General features: G+C 43.9%; 1 protein-coding gene across 1 annotated transcript in view; it reads right to left on the bottom strand.

Annotated features, from left to right (window-relative positions):
• kif1aa (kinesin family member 1Aa) overlaps positions 1–16,139 on the bottom strand; it is a 269,784-nt gene that overhangs the window by 140,575 nt on the left and 113,070 nt on the right. Inside the window, exons 5-8 of the mRNA XM_048604503.1 lie at positions 13,986–14,051; positions 11,770–11,948; positions 9,619–9,730; positions 2,939–3,016 (exon numbers count right to left, since the gene is read on the bottom strand). Coding sequence (XP_048460460.1) covers positions 2,939–3,016; positions 9,619–9,730; positions 11,770–11,948; positions 13,986–14,051 — 435 coding nt within the window. The remainder of the gene's footprint in view (positions 1–2,938; positions 3,017–9,618; positions 9,731–11,769; positions 11,949–13,985; positions 14,052–16,139) is intronic.

A 16,139-nucleotide genomic window follows, 5' to 3' on the forward strand; every position in this document is an offset into this window, starting at 1 on the left:
TGTTCCTTTAGGTGGCAGAGGTTATGAATTTAGAAGGTGCTATCAGAGGAGTTCCTGCCGTGCCTCGTGTATATGGTGCACACTGATACCATGTATTGGTGGTGGAGAGAGTGTGTGTCAAGTTGGTGAATACAGTGAGAGTCAAACAGACTGCTTTGTGCTCAAAGTCGAGCTTCTTGAGTGTTGTTAAGGGTCACCTAGATCCTGGTAAGTGGACAGTATTTCATTACATTCCTGACTTGTGCCTCTTAGATGGTGGTCAGACTTTGGGAAGTCAGGATGTGAGTTAGTCACCACAGGATACCTAGACTTTTGTACCTATCATATTTCTATCACTGGTCCAGTTCCCCACTTCTGATTTCATGTTGGAGGGACAGGCATTGATGGATAAAAACTGAAAGAACTGTGGATGCTGTAAATCAGGACAGAGTCCTTTCCCCATCCCACAGACCCCTTCACCCAGCTCCAACACTCTCCCTCTACCTGGATTGCTCCCTCTGGCCTTTTACCTGCACTCGATCTGTTCATTGAGAACTGTCGACGTGACATTGGTTGCCTCAATTTCTCCGGCAACCCTCTCAGTCCAACCTGTCTCCCTCTGAACTGATTGCACTCCGTGCATTTACATCCATCCCTGACTTTCTGATTAAGCTTGCCGATATGGGTGGTGCTGTTGTAGTCTAGTGTTGCAGAAGCTGAGTGCCAGCTCTCAAAAACCTCCTCCTATCTCCCCCTGGACCATGACCAGGCCATGCAAGATATGGCCATTGTATCAACCACGATCACTGACTTCATTTCATCTGGTGTTTCCCCCCTGCCAATGCCTCCAAGCTGATAGACCCCAGGCCCGCACATCTCGCTTCTAACTCCATCATAAAATCCAACAAACAGGACTGCCCGAGTAGACCCATTGTTTTTGCCAGCTCCTGCCCCACAGAACCCATCCCCAAGTAGAGGAAGGGTCACCAGACACGAAATATTAACTCTGATTTCTCTTCACTGATGCTACCAGACTTGCTGTGCTTTTCCAACAACTTCTGTTTTTGTTTCAGGCTTTGATGAAGCAGTGAAGATGTTGGGGTTTGGACACTACCCTGAGGACATGCTGCAGAGATCTCCTGGCATAGCAACGAATGACCTCCAACACCCCAAACCCTCTTCCTTTGTGCCAGGGATGATCTACTAGCAACGAGTTTTTTTCCAATTCCCATTGACTCTATTTAAAAAATCCTAAAGAACTGTTAATGCTGAAAGTCAGAAACAAAAACAGAAATTGCTGGAAAAACTCAGCAGGTCTGGCAGCATCTGTGGAGAGAAATCAGCGTTAACTTTCAGGTCCAGTGACCCTTCTTCAGTTCTGCTGAGTTTTTGCAGCAATTTCTGTTTTTATCTCATTGACTCTAGTTTTGCTCCTAGGTGCCACCTCAAACAAATGTAGTCTTAACGTCGAGAGCAATCAATCTCACCTCACTCCTCGAGTTTGGCTGTTTTGACTAGGTTTGAACTAAGGCTATATTGATATCAGGAGTTGAGTGGCCTTGGCAGAACCCAGACTGAGTATCAGTAAGAAAGTTATTTCTGATCAAGTAGCACTTGGTAGAATCACGTTTGAGCCCTCTATCGCTTTACTAATGATCGAAAGTAGACAGATGGGGAAGTAAATGGCTAGTTTGGATTTGTTCTACATTCTGTGTACAGGACGTATAGGAATTTTCAAGTCAATGTGAATCAGAGGAAAAGCTCTCTGATATTTGGAGTCATACCTAGTGCATAGGAAGATGATTGTGGTTGTTGGAGGGCGGTCATCTCAGCTCCAGGACAGCTCTACAGGGGTTCCTCAAGGAGTGTCCTAGGTCCAACATCTTCAGCTACTTCATCAATGACATTCCCTCCATCATAAGGTCAGAAAGGGGAATGTTCACAGATGGATGTACAATATTCAGTCCTAATGGTGACTCCTTAGAATACATATCCAAATGCAGCAAGACTTGGACAATATCCAGGTTTGGGCTGATGTGTGGTTAGTAATATTTACACCTTATAAGTGATAGGCAATATTCAGGTCTTTTAAAAGTATACTGTATATTAATTGTGAGACATAAGACAACACTACTGAGCCACTCCTGGTGATGGACTCTGAAGTTCCCCAGCTATTCTATTCTAGTGGTGTTCAACATGGAGGAGTATTCATTCATCAACGGAGAAGATCGGTAGGTAGTAATCAACAGAAAGTGTTTTGATTTGATAACATGAGACTTCATGTTGTCCAAATGCAATGGTGAGGATGCCCAGGGCAATTCCCTCCTGATTGTATATCACTTTTCCACCACCTGTGGTGGGCAGCACTCCCCCTTACTTTCTCTCTGGCTGTGGGGTCTCTGACATCCATGTGCAGAAGTGACTTCTGGAACCATAAGTCAATGCCACGATCAGTGTGCTGACACTGATCACCAGCTTACAGGGAGAATTGCTGGTGGGTCTTTCCCACTGATGGAGAAGACATTCCCACCGATAATAATGGTGGTGACTGTGACATTGTCTGGAAGGTGTGATTCAGTGAGTATAACTACGTCAGACTGTTTCTTGCCTCGTCTGTGGGGCAGCTCTCCTAAGTTTGACACAATCCCCCATTTGTTAGTAAGGCAGACTTTGCAGAGTTGACAGGGTTGGATTTGCCACTGTCCATTCTGATGTCTAGTTCAATGCTGGGTGATCTATCCCATTGAATTTCTTGCTTTAGACTAGCTTCCGAAACAAGGACAGATAAATGAATGGGTGAAATATTCAAGATCTGGATGGGTGGATGGAAGGAAGAGTGATGTGGACAGTTACATGGTTTGATGGATAAATCCATCAGTGGATGAATGGATGGGAAAATGAGTGGATGATGAAATGGATGGGGGAATAAATGCATAGATGGACAGATACAGATTCTCACCTTTAATCGTGTTCCCTTTGCTCCTGTGGAATCAGCTCTTTCGCTTCCAGCAAGATCGACCAAACTGATTTTACTAACCTACAGAGGGAATTAGAAATAAAACAAGGCACTTCAAAAAAAGTCATGAGATTAATTCCTGTTTGTAATTCTCTTCCATTATGGCCCTTGCTACAACTCTCCAGTATTTTCCCTGTGTAGTGTAAATGTAGTATATGTAAAAAATTCTGTAGGTACTCCATCACTGTATAAGATATCAGTATACTAGGCCTCCTGTGGCCTAGACCTGCAACAAGGGAAATCAAGGCATAAGACTGAATTTGATACTTCTCAAGATGTAACCCTAGGTAAGATGAAACTATTAATGCAGAACAGATAAATTGTGACAGAAGCTGTGTGATCTTAGCTTCAGTGGTGGGTGTGTAGCAGACGGAGGTGTACAAAGGGCAGCTGTCATGCTATGCCTTTCTTCAATGCCTCCTACAACAATAGCAACTTGGATTCATATAGCTGCTATTTTCCATGTTTCTATCAAAAGCTTTATTTTTACCTCCTTCATGGGATATGAGCATTGCTGGCAAGGCCAGCATACTGTCACATTCATGTAATGCAAACTAATGAAGCATAGATATGAATTTCTGATATATAAACCAATTTTTAAAAAATTCATTCACAGGATGAGAACATCACTGGCTAGGCATTTATTACCCATCCCTAACTGCCTGGAGGTTAGTTAAGAGTCAACCATATTGCTGTGGGTGTAGATCCACATGTAAGCCAGATCAGGTAAGGATAGGAATTTCCTTCCCTAAAGGTCATTAGTGACCCAGATGGGTTTTTCCCAACAGTTGATGGTGGATTTGTGGTCATCATTTAGACACTTAATTCCAGGTTTTTATTGAATTCAAATTCCACCATCTGCCACGGTGGGATTCAAACCCGGGACATCACCTGGGTCTCTGCATTAACAGTCCAGCGATAATTCCACTAGCCCATCGCCTCCCCTGGACAATTTCTTCAGACACAAATGGAGCTGAGAGGTCAGGTGACCTTTCTTTGCCATACGCAAAGGACTGTAAGAACACTGAGCTAATTTTCATGTCTGGACAAGTCTTGGTGAAGTCACATTAAAATGCAAATAACGCTTGCTGTGATAATTAATACGATTGAGTTTGTAATACTGTGGCAGTTCTTGTGACTCCAAATTTGAAGTCCAGACACATTAGTGGGAAAATCTCTCTCTTGTGAAGATGGCGTGTAGAACAGTGATACCCACAAACCATTGTGTGACAATGGCCTACCCACTGATCAGAAAGCCTTAATGAGGATAGTGGGGAGACAGGTGCTTTGATCACAAGACAGGTTTTTGATAAATAGATTTAATAAAACCTTTAAACCAAAGAAAGGAAAAGACCCTGGCTAGGACCACCAGCTTTAAGCTACATGCACACAGACGCGTGAGTTGGCTTTGAATTCCTGAAATGAGGAACCGTTCCAGGTCAGCAACATTATCTGTTGATTGGAGTATAACAAGAGAAATCTGGTAGTGAGCATAAACCAACAGAACATCTGTTCTTCGAGATTACTGAAGATTAATTCCTCTGTAGACATAAAGGTTTACAAGTCTGAATCTAGAATATACACCAGGGGAACCCAAATGTAACAAAGAAATCTTTAGAAAACATTGACGGATGCCGCAGTTGATTTTTTTTTTCCCTGAGTATGTGCATACTAGTGAGAGTGTGAATGGAGGTATAGATGCTGGACAATAAAGATGTATCTTTCCTTTAAAACTTACAAAATGCTGGAAGTTGCCTGTTCCTTACAATTAAAGCACAGAGTTAAATCACAAACACCCCCACCCGAAACATCAACTTTCCTGCTCCTCTGATGCTGCCTGGCCTGCTGTGTTTCTCCAGCTTCACACTGTGATGTTTTTATTTTCAAATAAACGCACTGTGTTTTGGTCAGTGAGAATGGGAAATGAGTCCCCTGCCTCTTGTCCCTTCCCTGGTTGTAACAATGCCCATCCTTAATTGCCCTGGAGAAGGTTTGGTAAGCCATATTCATGAAGCACTGTAGCCTCAGTGGTTAAGTCCACCCATAGTGCTGCTCGGGACAGATTTCCATGTTTTTTTGAGCTAGTGACAGTGAAAAAAATAACATTATAGTTTCACTTTAGGCTGGTGCATTACTGGAAGGGGAAAGCTTGTAGATTTTAAGGAGTGTCTTAGAGGCGAAAAGAAAGGTAGCGGGGCTGAACAGTTTAGGGAGGAAATTCCAGAAATTAGGACGAAGACAGATAAAGAAACAGCCACCAACTCTGGAGCTATTAAAATCATGGTGTTGAAGGAGGCATAGTCAGAGGAATATTTCAGATATTTGTGGATGTTGCTGGGCTGCGATTTAGTGCAGGTCAGTAAGAATTGGGGTGATGGATGGATGAATTGGATTTGGTTTGAGTTAGGATACAAGCAGCAGAGATTTGAATGACCTGAAGTTTGTGGAGGGTAGAGTGTGGGAGACCAGCCAGGAGTTCATTAGAATTATCAAGTTTGAAGGTAAGAAAGGAATGAGTGTTCTAGCACATGAGATGAGATGAGTTGGGAGGAGTGGGGTGTGTGCGTGTGTGTGTGTGTATGTGTGTGTACGTATGCCTGGGTGGATGCATGAATCAGGCAAAGTAATGGAGGTGGAAATAGAAATGTAGAAAATAGAAGTAGGAGTAGGTTATTCAGCCCTTCAAACCTGATCCACCATTCAACATGATCATAGCTATTCATCCAACTCAGTATCCTGTTCCCACTTTCTCCCCACACCCTTTGAACCTTTTAGCCCTAAGAACTATATCTAACTCCGTTTTGAAAATGTTCAATGTTTTGGTCTCAACCGCTTTCTGTGACAGGGAAATAGCCAGTCTTGCCAATGGTTTGGATATGTGATTGACAACTCATCTCAAGGTCAACTATGACACCAAAGTCATAAAACAGTCAGTCAGTTCAGCCTCAGAGGGCTGCCTGGGAGAGGGATAGAGCCAGTGGTTGGGGAGTGGAGATTGTGGCTGGGACTGAACATTGTAGCTTTGGTTTTCCTGATATTTATTTGCAGATAACTACAGCTTGTCCAGCACTGGGTTTCAGACAGTGGACTGTTTCAGATGTAGACTCTGCCTCAATTATCATAAAGCATTCCTTGCTCTAACAACTTTGCATCTGAAAAAAAAAATCCTTCTGAGTTCATCCTTCATTCTTCTAATGAAGGCCCTCACTGTATTAATCCCCCTCTTGATCTGAATTCATTAAACATTGAAAATTCATTGTTAACTTCTCAAAGGCTGTTATGATTTTGAAAAAGTTTATTTGATTATAATTTTCTCCATTTTAATGAAAGAAAGCATAAATTTTCGCAACATTACTGTATAACACAATATCTCTCCTCCAGTTCTAGGTGCCACATCCAGACATTCTAATCTGGGAATATCTGGCCGCAGAGTCTATTGCTGCACTGCACTTACAGTTCTTCCTGGTGCATGACAGAGATACAGCATGCAGTATAACTGGCAAGAGAGCTTTCATCTTACTTCAGCCATTGAACAAATAACCAACAAGCAGCTTAACATTTCTTGAAACAGCTCATTTGCCTCTCTGTGATTCCCTAATCTCAACTTCAGGTAGAAGTAAAGTCACCATAGTCCCAGTGCATCATAGGGCTACTCTTTCATTGTTAGAGAGACGATTGGTGGTGGTTTAACCTGAAGGCCACCTCACCTCAGAGGAGGGGAGAGGTTGAGAAGGAGAGTCCTTCATGGTGACCTCAGTCAGTATGGGAATTGAACCCACTCTGTTGGTGTTTACTCTGTGTTGCCAACCAGCTGAGCTGACTAACCATCCCAAGGAGGTGTTAATACTAAGAACCTCACCCCATTGTTTATTTTCCTGTTTTCCTCATTTTGTGTACAGTTCTTGATGCTACACTTCAGTAGGATTGGAGAGAGAGAGAGCAGAAGAGGTTTGTTCCATGGATAACTTCAGTTATGAGGATGGGACTGGAGAAATTGGGACAATTCTCCTTGGATAAGCCAAGAGGAGGCCTGATAGAAGATTTCAAAATCATGAGGTTCTGAGTAGAATGGAAGGGGAGAAACTGTCCCACTTTTAAGAAGGTTGGGAACCAGAGGGCACAGATTTGAAATGATTTGCAAAAGAAGGAAATGAGACGTGTGCAAAACTATTATCGCACAGAGAGTGGTTAGGGTCTAGGGTTAGGGAACACACTGCCTGCAAATGTGGAGGACCCAGGTTCAATTGAGACATTCAAGACAGCTTTATTCACTGATTATGCTGGAGCAGTACCATCAATGCAAGATCCTGCGAATCCACTGGGAAAACAGATGCAACAACGCTAGCATTCACGATCAGGTCAACATCCCCAGCGTTGAGGCACTGACCACCCTTGATGGGCTACAATGGGCTGTGCACATTGCCTGCGTGACCAACACAAGACTCCCCAGGTGCTCTACTCCCAACTTTGAAATGGCAGGTGGACAGAGGAAGTGCTTTAGGGATACCCCAAAGGCCTCACTGGGGAAGTGCAGCATTCCCACAGACACCTGGGAATCACCGGCCCAAGACTGGCAAAAGTGGAGGAGGAGCATCCAGGAAGGCATTGAGCACCTCGAGACTTGTTATCGGGAGAAAGTGGAAGCCAGGTGAAAGGAGCACGCTGCCACACCAATGCCCCACCCACCCCTTCCCATGACCACCACCTGCCCCAAGTGTAACAGAGTCTGCAGAAGCTATATCGATTTGTACAGCCACCTATGGACTCACCCTGAGAGTGGAAGAGAGTCATCCTCGTCCGTGAGGATTTAAATAGAAACAAAGTGCATGGTTTGGGGAAACGGCAGGAGATGGACAAAAAGTCAGAATGCTCAGGGCCAGTGCAGGCACAATGGGCTGAATGGCTTCCTTCAGCACAGTACCAACACTGAGAATCTGTGGATGAGCCAAGTCTGCATGGAGAAGGATCTCATTCCTCCCTACTCACCAGGCATAGAGTGGGAAATGAGTTAAAGCAGAATGGCTTCCCCTTTGATTCACACTAGGTGGTAATAATGAGAAAGATGCCTGGTGCACTCAGTGCTAAACAATATTTGGGGTCTTAAAATATAGGGAGAGGGTTTACTACCAGAATCCCACGGACTCGTCAAGCTGTGGGCTGGAAAGAGACATCAGTGAACGTCTGGAAAGATCAAGACAGATCAAAAATATAGATGGGCAAAAGTAGCTCTCTTCCCCAATTCTAAACTAGTTACAAGCCCTGGAAGTCCCTTTCATTTGCTAACAATTTGCATTTATATATCATCTTTAATGTAATAGCACACTGACAAAATATCCCAAAGTGCTTCACAGGGGCCATAAATCAGACAAGATTTGACACTGATATGTAAGAGAAGATCTGTAACAGATTCGGATCTCCACTCTGCTCGCCAGTTCCCTTTCTCCTTTTGTTTTGTCCTTTCTTTTATTTCACTCCTTTCTTCTCTCTCTCTCTCTGTAGTAATTCTATCCCTCCCAATGCCCCTTTTAACAGCCTACCTAAGGAGGCGGGAAGGAGCCGGGTCACGAAGGGGAACACGTGGTGGGGGCTGAATGCACGGGTTGTGTCCTGCAGCAATGGTGGATTGAGCCTGGGCCAGAGCAATGGTGGCGGATCAAGGGTGGGCCGGCGAGAGAGGGCCGGTGAGGCAGTGGTGGTGGGATTGGGCCAGTGAGGTAGCCAAGAGAGGGACGCTGGCAGCAGCATGGCGAGGGCTGGAAATGCCGGAACGGGACAGTGGCAAAGGAATGTCGAGGACAGTGGCAGTGGAAAGGAAAGTTGAACTCTCTAAGTTATCTATTTTCTTCTTGCCTTCTTCTAAGTTAATGTGAATGGTGCCATGAATGTAGGGCGAAGGTACGCACTTTTCACTGTATTTTTACATTGAATACTTGTGACAATAAATATATAGTACATATATCTTAAAGGACAGTGGCACTGGCATGAAGGTCAAAGAGCCCACAGCTGCTCCTATTTTCTATGAATTTATAGGAGCACAAGACAATGAATTGAAAGTGTGCAGACTTATGTTGAGGGTTATGAGGCTGGAGGCGGTTACAGAGATAGGGAAGAGTGAGGTCATAGAGGTGTTTGACTGTGTAGGTGGGAATTTTAAAAGTAAAGCTTTGATGGGTACAGTGCCAACATATATCAGTAACGATAAGAGTGGTGTGAATGGGACTTAATATAGGTTATGCTACAGGCGATAGAGCTTTACATGATGGTAAGAACATTCCATTTAAATTTGCTCTTTTCTCACGGCTGGGCTACTACTGTTCACCAGGAATCCTGTCAGACAGCCTGAAATAAGTTCACTCAAAGGCTAGCAATAGTTTTCAGCTAATCTGTACGAGCAGGTTCGAAAATCAGGTTTAAACGTGGGAAAGTTCTCCATCGAAAGGTCAAGATCCATATCCTATCTAAATGAAACAGATTTAAATCACAATCTACAGAGGTGGAAAGTGGTTTTTGGTAACTGCGCTCTTTAGTCTTGCATCAGAACAAGCAGAACCTCAACCCAGGGCTAGATTTGACAGATTTGACTGTCAATTCACTGACATCCCAACCACACAGGTCTCCTTTACCTTCTCAGAGGTTGTTTCTGGGATGGTGTCGTGTGCTTTCTGTGTGAAGATGATGTTGAACACAGCGTGAGACCGACTGCTCGTCTCATTCATGTTTGTGGCAGCCACAGTCCTGAGGAAAGAGAAAAGAAGATAAGCACCAGAGTATGACCTCTCCCTCTTTTACATTGACTCCATCACAGGGCATTCTCTCACTTGCATTCATCCCCTACACTGCCAATTCTTTCATCCTCATCTCTCAGTCGACCACAGGTTAATACTTTGTTTTTTTAATTGACTTCTATAGGCATTTCCAGGCTTTCTCTGCCTCATACCTATCTTCCAGCCAGACACTGAAGCTAGATTAGATTGTTAACAAAGGGCCTTTCAACATCACCTTCCAAATCTGTGACCACTTCTATTTGGAAGGACAAGGGCAGCAGCAGATACATGGGCACGCTACTATCTGCCACACTCCAACCTGACTCAGAAATATATTGCTATTCCTTCACTGTCACTGGGTCAAAATACTGGAACTCCCTTGTCCATTAATTGTCTGAGCGACGCAGCCTTGAATAAATTCAATGATCCAGACTTTCCAGCAAAGAGAATTACATGGACTTACCAACTCGGAGAGAAAGAACAATTCTTCTCATCTCAGATTTAAATGGGAGACCTCTGATTCTTAAACCGTGTCCCCTAGTTCTAGTCTTTCCCACATGAAGAAACATTCCCCTGTGCACACACTATCCAATTCCCTCAGGATCTGCTGTGCTTCAATGAGATCACCACCTACACTTCGAAATTCCAATGGATACAGGCCAAACCTGTTCAACATTTCCTCATAAGATCATCCATCCATCCTAGGAATGAGTTGAGTGGACTGTCTCAGAACTTCATCAAACTCAATTATATCCTTTTTTTGAATAAGAAGGTCAAAGCTATACACAATACTCTAGATATAGTCTCATCAAGGCACTGGGCATCTGCAGTAAGCCTTCCATACGCTATATTCCACTCCCCTTTGCAATAAACAACAACAACCTCTTTGCCTCCTTAATACTTGCAATGCCTGCATACTAACTTCATGTGATGCATGTACCAGGCTTATTTATGCGGAAGTATAATGTGTCAACGTGACAATTGGAATGCACACAACCTCTGAGAGTCTGCACATTGGTAGCAGGGCATCCAGATCTTTTCTATACCATTGATATCTGTTGTTGTTTTCCTTGTAACTATTGTGCTGCCTTATTACTTGTCCTGCCAAAATGGACAGGTTCACATTTTCCCAGTATGCTACATCTGCTGAATTGCTGCCCGCTTACTCACACTCTCTGTATTCCTTTGTTATTGCTCTATCTCCTTTGGATAACTTACTTTCCTATCTATCTGAGTCTCATCAGTGAAATTCAGTGCCATCACTTGAATCATTGACATAGATTGTATATAGCGGAGGCTCCAGCATTGATCACTGTGGCACTCCATTAGCTACAGCTTGCCAACTTGAAAAATACCTATTTATCCCTATACTCAGCTAGCTATATTTAAAACCATATCAATGTTTATTCTTGGAATATGGGTGTCACTGGCCTTTTCAGTATTTATCGCTCATTCCTAATTCCCCAGAGGGTAGTTAGCAGTCAACCGCATTACGTGTCAGCCGTACTGGTATGAACGGTAGGTTTTATTTGCTAAAGGGCATGAATGAAACAGTTTTCTTCTTTACAGCACTTGATGGTGGCCACATGGTGATGATTAAGTTAGCTTTTAATTCCAGATTTTTTCAAAAATTGAAGTCAAGTTGAACTATCCACCAGGGCAGGATTTGAATTTGTAACCCCAGAATGCATTAGCCCAGAATATGAGTTTCTAGATTACTCACCAGTGTCGTTACCATTATACCTTGCCAGATAACAAACCCTTTATCCGTAATAATTGTTACCCGCTCCCCCCCCATCCCATCAACTCTTACAATAATCTTTGGTGTGGCCCCTTGTCAAGAGGTATTTTCCACTTGTCTAGACATGCTGTAGACTAATGATTAGAGATTGACTCCTATAATTCATCAATAATTCAAGTTTTAACGTAACTAGCAGGATGTTAGAAGATGACAATGATCTTTATTTGTCTCGTGATCTCATATTCCCATCGGCTGGAGATAACCAGTACCTAGCTTTGTTGCCAGAATCCATGAGGTCTGAAATGTCATTGTAGGAGGTGACGGCAAGTTTGGAGAGATCCTCCACGTAAGGACCGAGGATGGGATGCTCCCGAACACGAAGGTTCCCTTTGTTCTTGGGGTTTAGTAGGTCTCGCACACGTTCACAGTAAATCTCCATGTAACTGACCTGGAAAGCAAACACAGCAAGAAGATCATGCATAAGCGAGCAAAACACCAAACACCTGGAAGACATTTTCCTTGGGAGGGACATAAAGATCCTCTTGTCTATTCTCAATCAATGAAGGTTTACCCTGAGTGTATAGAGCTGAAGCAGCTGAGCACTTCACTGTACGGTTTCAAGTAACGTCTGCTTCAGGAATGATGGTCTTAGCTTATTTGGGAATTGAACCTGTGCTTTTGGCATCTCTATGCATTGCAACCAGCCATCCAGCAAACTGAGCTAAAGAACTCCCCTCTCACTGACATACCGTTCCTTGTTGATGTTGTTCATGTCAGCTATTATAAGTATATCATCAACCACCCAGCTCCAACTGATTATTCCATCCCTCGATCCTCCTCTGATTCCTTATTGTTAGGTTAGTTTCCATGGATGAGGCACACTGCTTCCAATTACACATTGAGAAATATAAATCCATTGTCTTAGCAGCTGCTACAAATCTTGTACGTTCACCAAGGATCCCATCCTCCTCCCGTATTCCATTACTATGTTCCAACTGGACTGTTGGTCTCCAGGAGCCCTATTAAAGTCACACGCCTCAGTAACATCCGTTATCTCGGCACCACCTCAGTAACATCATTTATCTCTGCACTCCCTCAGTAACATCCCTTATCTCTGCACCCCCTCAATAACATCACTTACCTCTGCATCCCCTCAGTAGCATCACTTATCTCTGCACCCCTCAGTATCATCACTTATTTCTACATCACTCCAGCTCATCAGCTGCCAGAACCCTTGTCTGAAACTTTGGCCATCTTCATTCTTGATGATTCCAGTGCCTTTGAGTCCTCTACATTTCCTAAATGTCACCTCATCCAAAACATCGCTGCCTATCTCCTAATTCACACCAAGTGTGGTTCACCCATTATCCTTGTGCCTGTTGACTTACACTGGTTCTGCAACACTGGTGTTTTAAAATTCTGCATTCAAATCCCTTCACAGTCATTTCAGTCCCTATCTTTACAATCCACTCTAGCCTTAAAACCTTAACAGAACTCAGTGTTCTTCCAATTCTGACCTCCTGTACATCTCTCATGTTCTTTGTGCTCCTATTGGAAACCAAGCCATCAGTTGCTGAGACCTTGAGCTCTGGAATTTTCTCCCTAAAACCCTCAATTTGCACCTAATATTTTGACTTAATGTTGACCTTTGTCTGATCATATTTCTATGAAGTGCCTTAGGACATTTTCCAATGTTAACCTTGCAATCATAGAATCCCTACAATGTGGAAACATGCCCTTCGGCCAAACAAGTCCATACTGAACGTCAGAGCATCCCACCCAGACCCATCCCCCTATAACCCACCTAATTTACACATCCCTTGAACACTACGGGCAATTTAGCATGGCCAATCCACCTAACCCCCACAGCTTTGGACTGTGGGAGGGAACCGGAGCACCCAATGGAAACCCAAGCAGACACAGGGAGAATGTGCAAACTCCACACAGTCGCCTGAGGCTGGAATCGAACCCGGGTCCCTGGTGCTGTGAGGCAGCAGTGCTAATCACTGTGCCACCATGCCATTGTTCTTACAGTTGTATCTAGTCAAGATAGTGGATGTTAGTGGTTTGGAATACTCCCTCATTCAGAACCCCAGTGATGATAGCACTCAGTCAAATATTCCTGGGTCAGGTATAACTTGATGCAGAGTACAACATTCTCACCAATATCCTCTCTCCCTCTATAACATTAGTGCATTCTCGGCTGCTGAATTCAGAGCAATTTTGGTTTGTAGTCCCTTGCCATTAGGAAATGAACAGGCTAAAGATATTTTGCAATGGAGTCCTCGCGACAGTGGACGCTCATCTCTGACTGAATAGGATCTATACTGATGCCCGGAGAGTGATTACTTGATTTGCCATATCATTCCCTATGAGATTATTTTAAAGCAAATTTTATGATATAAGATGTATGAGGCATGTGTGCTGCAAAGAATTTCAGCCACATGTCAGATAGAAGGTGTACTGTGTCTTCTCTTATACTTACCTCCACAGAGTATGAGAGGTTGGCATTGGTACTGTCATTAATTCGGGCAAAGAGATCTTCACACAGCTGCGGAAAGAAAGAAATAGAGATAAGGCAGTGTAAAATAAATATAATTCGGATCTATAGTGAACCTCGTAAACTCAGGACACCTAAAGGACTTGCTTCAGGTGTTCTTTATTTTGTCCTTATTTTCAAAATGATCAACGTTTGTGCGTTGTTCAGATGGGCCAAAGATTCCAGGATTGACTGTATCTCCGACAGAATTCCTTCTTTTTATCCCCACCACATGGATTTTGTCTAATTCTAGTGGCTTGTCAGTAGGATATGAACTCAGTTTATCCTGTTCATTGAGTTTCCACTTTGGCCTAGTGTATTCTAATTGTGCACTTAATGCCCTTTTATAGAAACATGTGCTGAGCAATCCCACAGTTGCATTGCCTTCAATTTACGATACCCCTCCCTCTGCCTTTCTCCCTTTGTCCTTCTGCCTCACTGTAACTCCTCTCTCGGGGCTGCTTTCACTCTTGGTCAATGCTGTTGCTGCTCCTGATTCTGTAAAGGGCTCACTTCCCAAGCCCAGCCCCACCCCCACCCCGTTGCCCAAATCATTGTCAGCTTCCCTTTCTCCCTGTCTCCCTCAGACATCTCTCACCCAGAAATCTCAGAGACTCCCTTCCAAAATGCTGAGACGCCCACACCCCCATATTTAAAGACAACCTGAGACATAACACCCATCTATCCCATGATGTGAGACACCCCTCCCACTGCAACCCAAGCAATTGTAGCTCTTCGCTGAGAGTGATTGGCTGACGTTGCATTGGAGTGATGGAGGAAAGGGTACACAGTGGCAGGATATTAATCCAACAATCAGCAAGAAAATGCCACAGACTGAAGGTTGTATCCCATCTTGTGAGATGAACAGTTCAGTTCAGTGCACTTCCTGGTTTTTGTGGAATTAGGAGGTCTTTATCCAGTATCCAAAGCAGCAGAGAAAGTGCTGTACCTCTGGATAGAGCTGTGCAAACATTTAATCCCACAGATAGTGGGGTTTCTCTATTGCAATGGATGCTGGGTAAAATAATCTCCATTACCTAAAACCCCAGTTTGTTTTGCACCGACAAGCACCTCACACCTAGACATCTGGTGTTTTGGATTCAAATCGGCTTGGTGATTTTTTGAAAATCTGCAGGTAGTTAATTATACCTTAACATTCTGACATTATGAACCTTTTGACAATCTCTTCAGAGACTGGACTATATATTATGGGTTCTCATAAAATCACTGTGCACTTTTCATAGGCATAGGGATAGGAAAGAAAACAGGTTTTAAGGGAGATGCAACAATGGTCTACATTTAAAGTGGAAATTTTAAGGTTTAAATAATTTGCAATGCAGACAAACCGTGCCCATATAGTAGCTTCCAGAACGGTACTGTCTTGTGGTCACAGCTCGTCTCATTGAGCTGGGTACAGCCCTGTGGGATTTTCACATGTCCTGTTCGGATCCTGAGGTGAGAGTTGGTTTTAATGTGGCAGCACTCGGCAGCAACACCAGGTGGTGCCAATGTGCTTCCCCAGCTCAGCATTCACCCAAGAAATTTGCCTGTCCCAGGGGAATCAGACCAAATCGTTTATCAACTACAACAGCAGCACTACATCACAAAGAATCAAGTCTGGGTTCACATTTACAAATTGCATCTTACAAATTAGACTCTTCATCATATAAACGAAATTGCCATCGGAATGGGCAGACTCTTTTAAATTAGCCCAGCTTCTCATGTATCCATGGAGCAAAGGCTGGAAATTATAGACTGATCAACAGTATACATTGAACTGGAGGATACAGTGAGCACACAGCCTGTTCTGGGGACACAGCAAGTACACGGCCTGTACTGGGGACAGAGCGAGTACACGGCCTGTACTGGGGACACAGCGAGTACACGGCCTGTTCTGGGGACACAGCAAGTACACAGCCTGTCCTGGGGACACAGCGAGTACATGGCCTGTACTGGGGACACAGCGAGTACACGGCCTGTTCTGGGGACACAGTGAGTACACGGCCTGTACTGGGGACAGAGTGAGTACACGGCCTGTACTGGGGACAGAGCGAGTACACGGCCTGTACTGGGGACACAGAGAGTACACGGCCTGTGCTG

Source organism: Rhincodon typus, chromosome 13 (genome assembly GCF_021869965.1).
Source record: "Rhincodon typus isolate 14 chromosome 13, sRhiTyp1.1, whole genome shotgun sequence".
NCBI classification, from domain to species: domain Eukaryota; kingdom Metazoa; phylum Chordata; class Chondrichthyes; order Orectolobiformes; family Rhincodontidae; genus Rhincodon; species Rhincodon typus.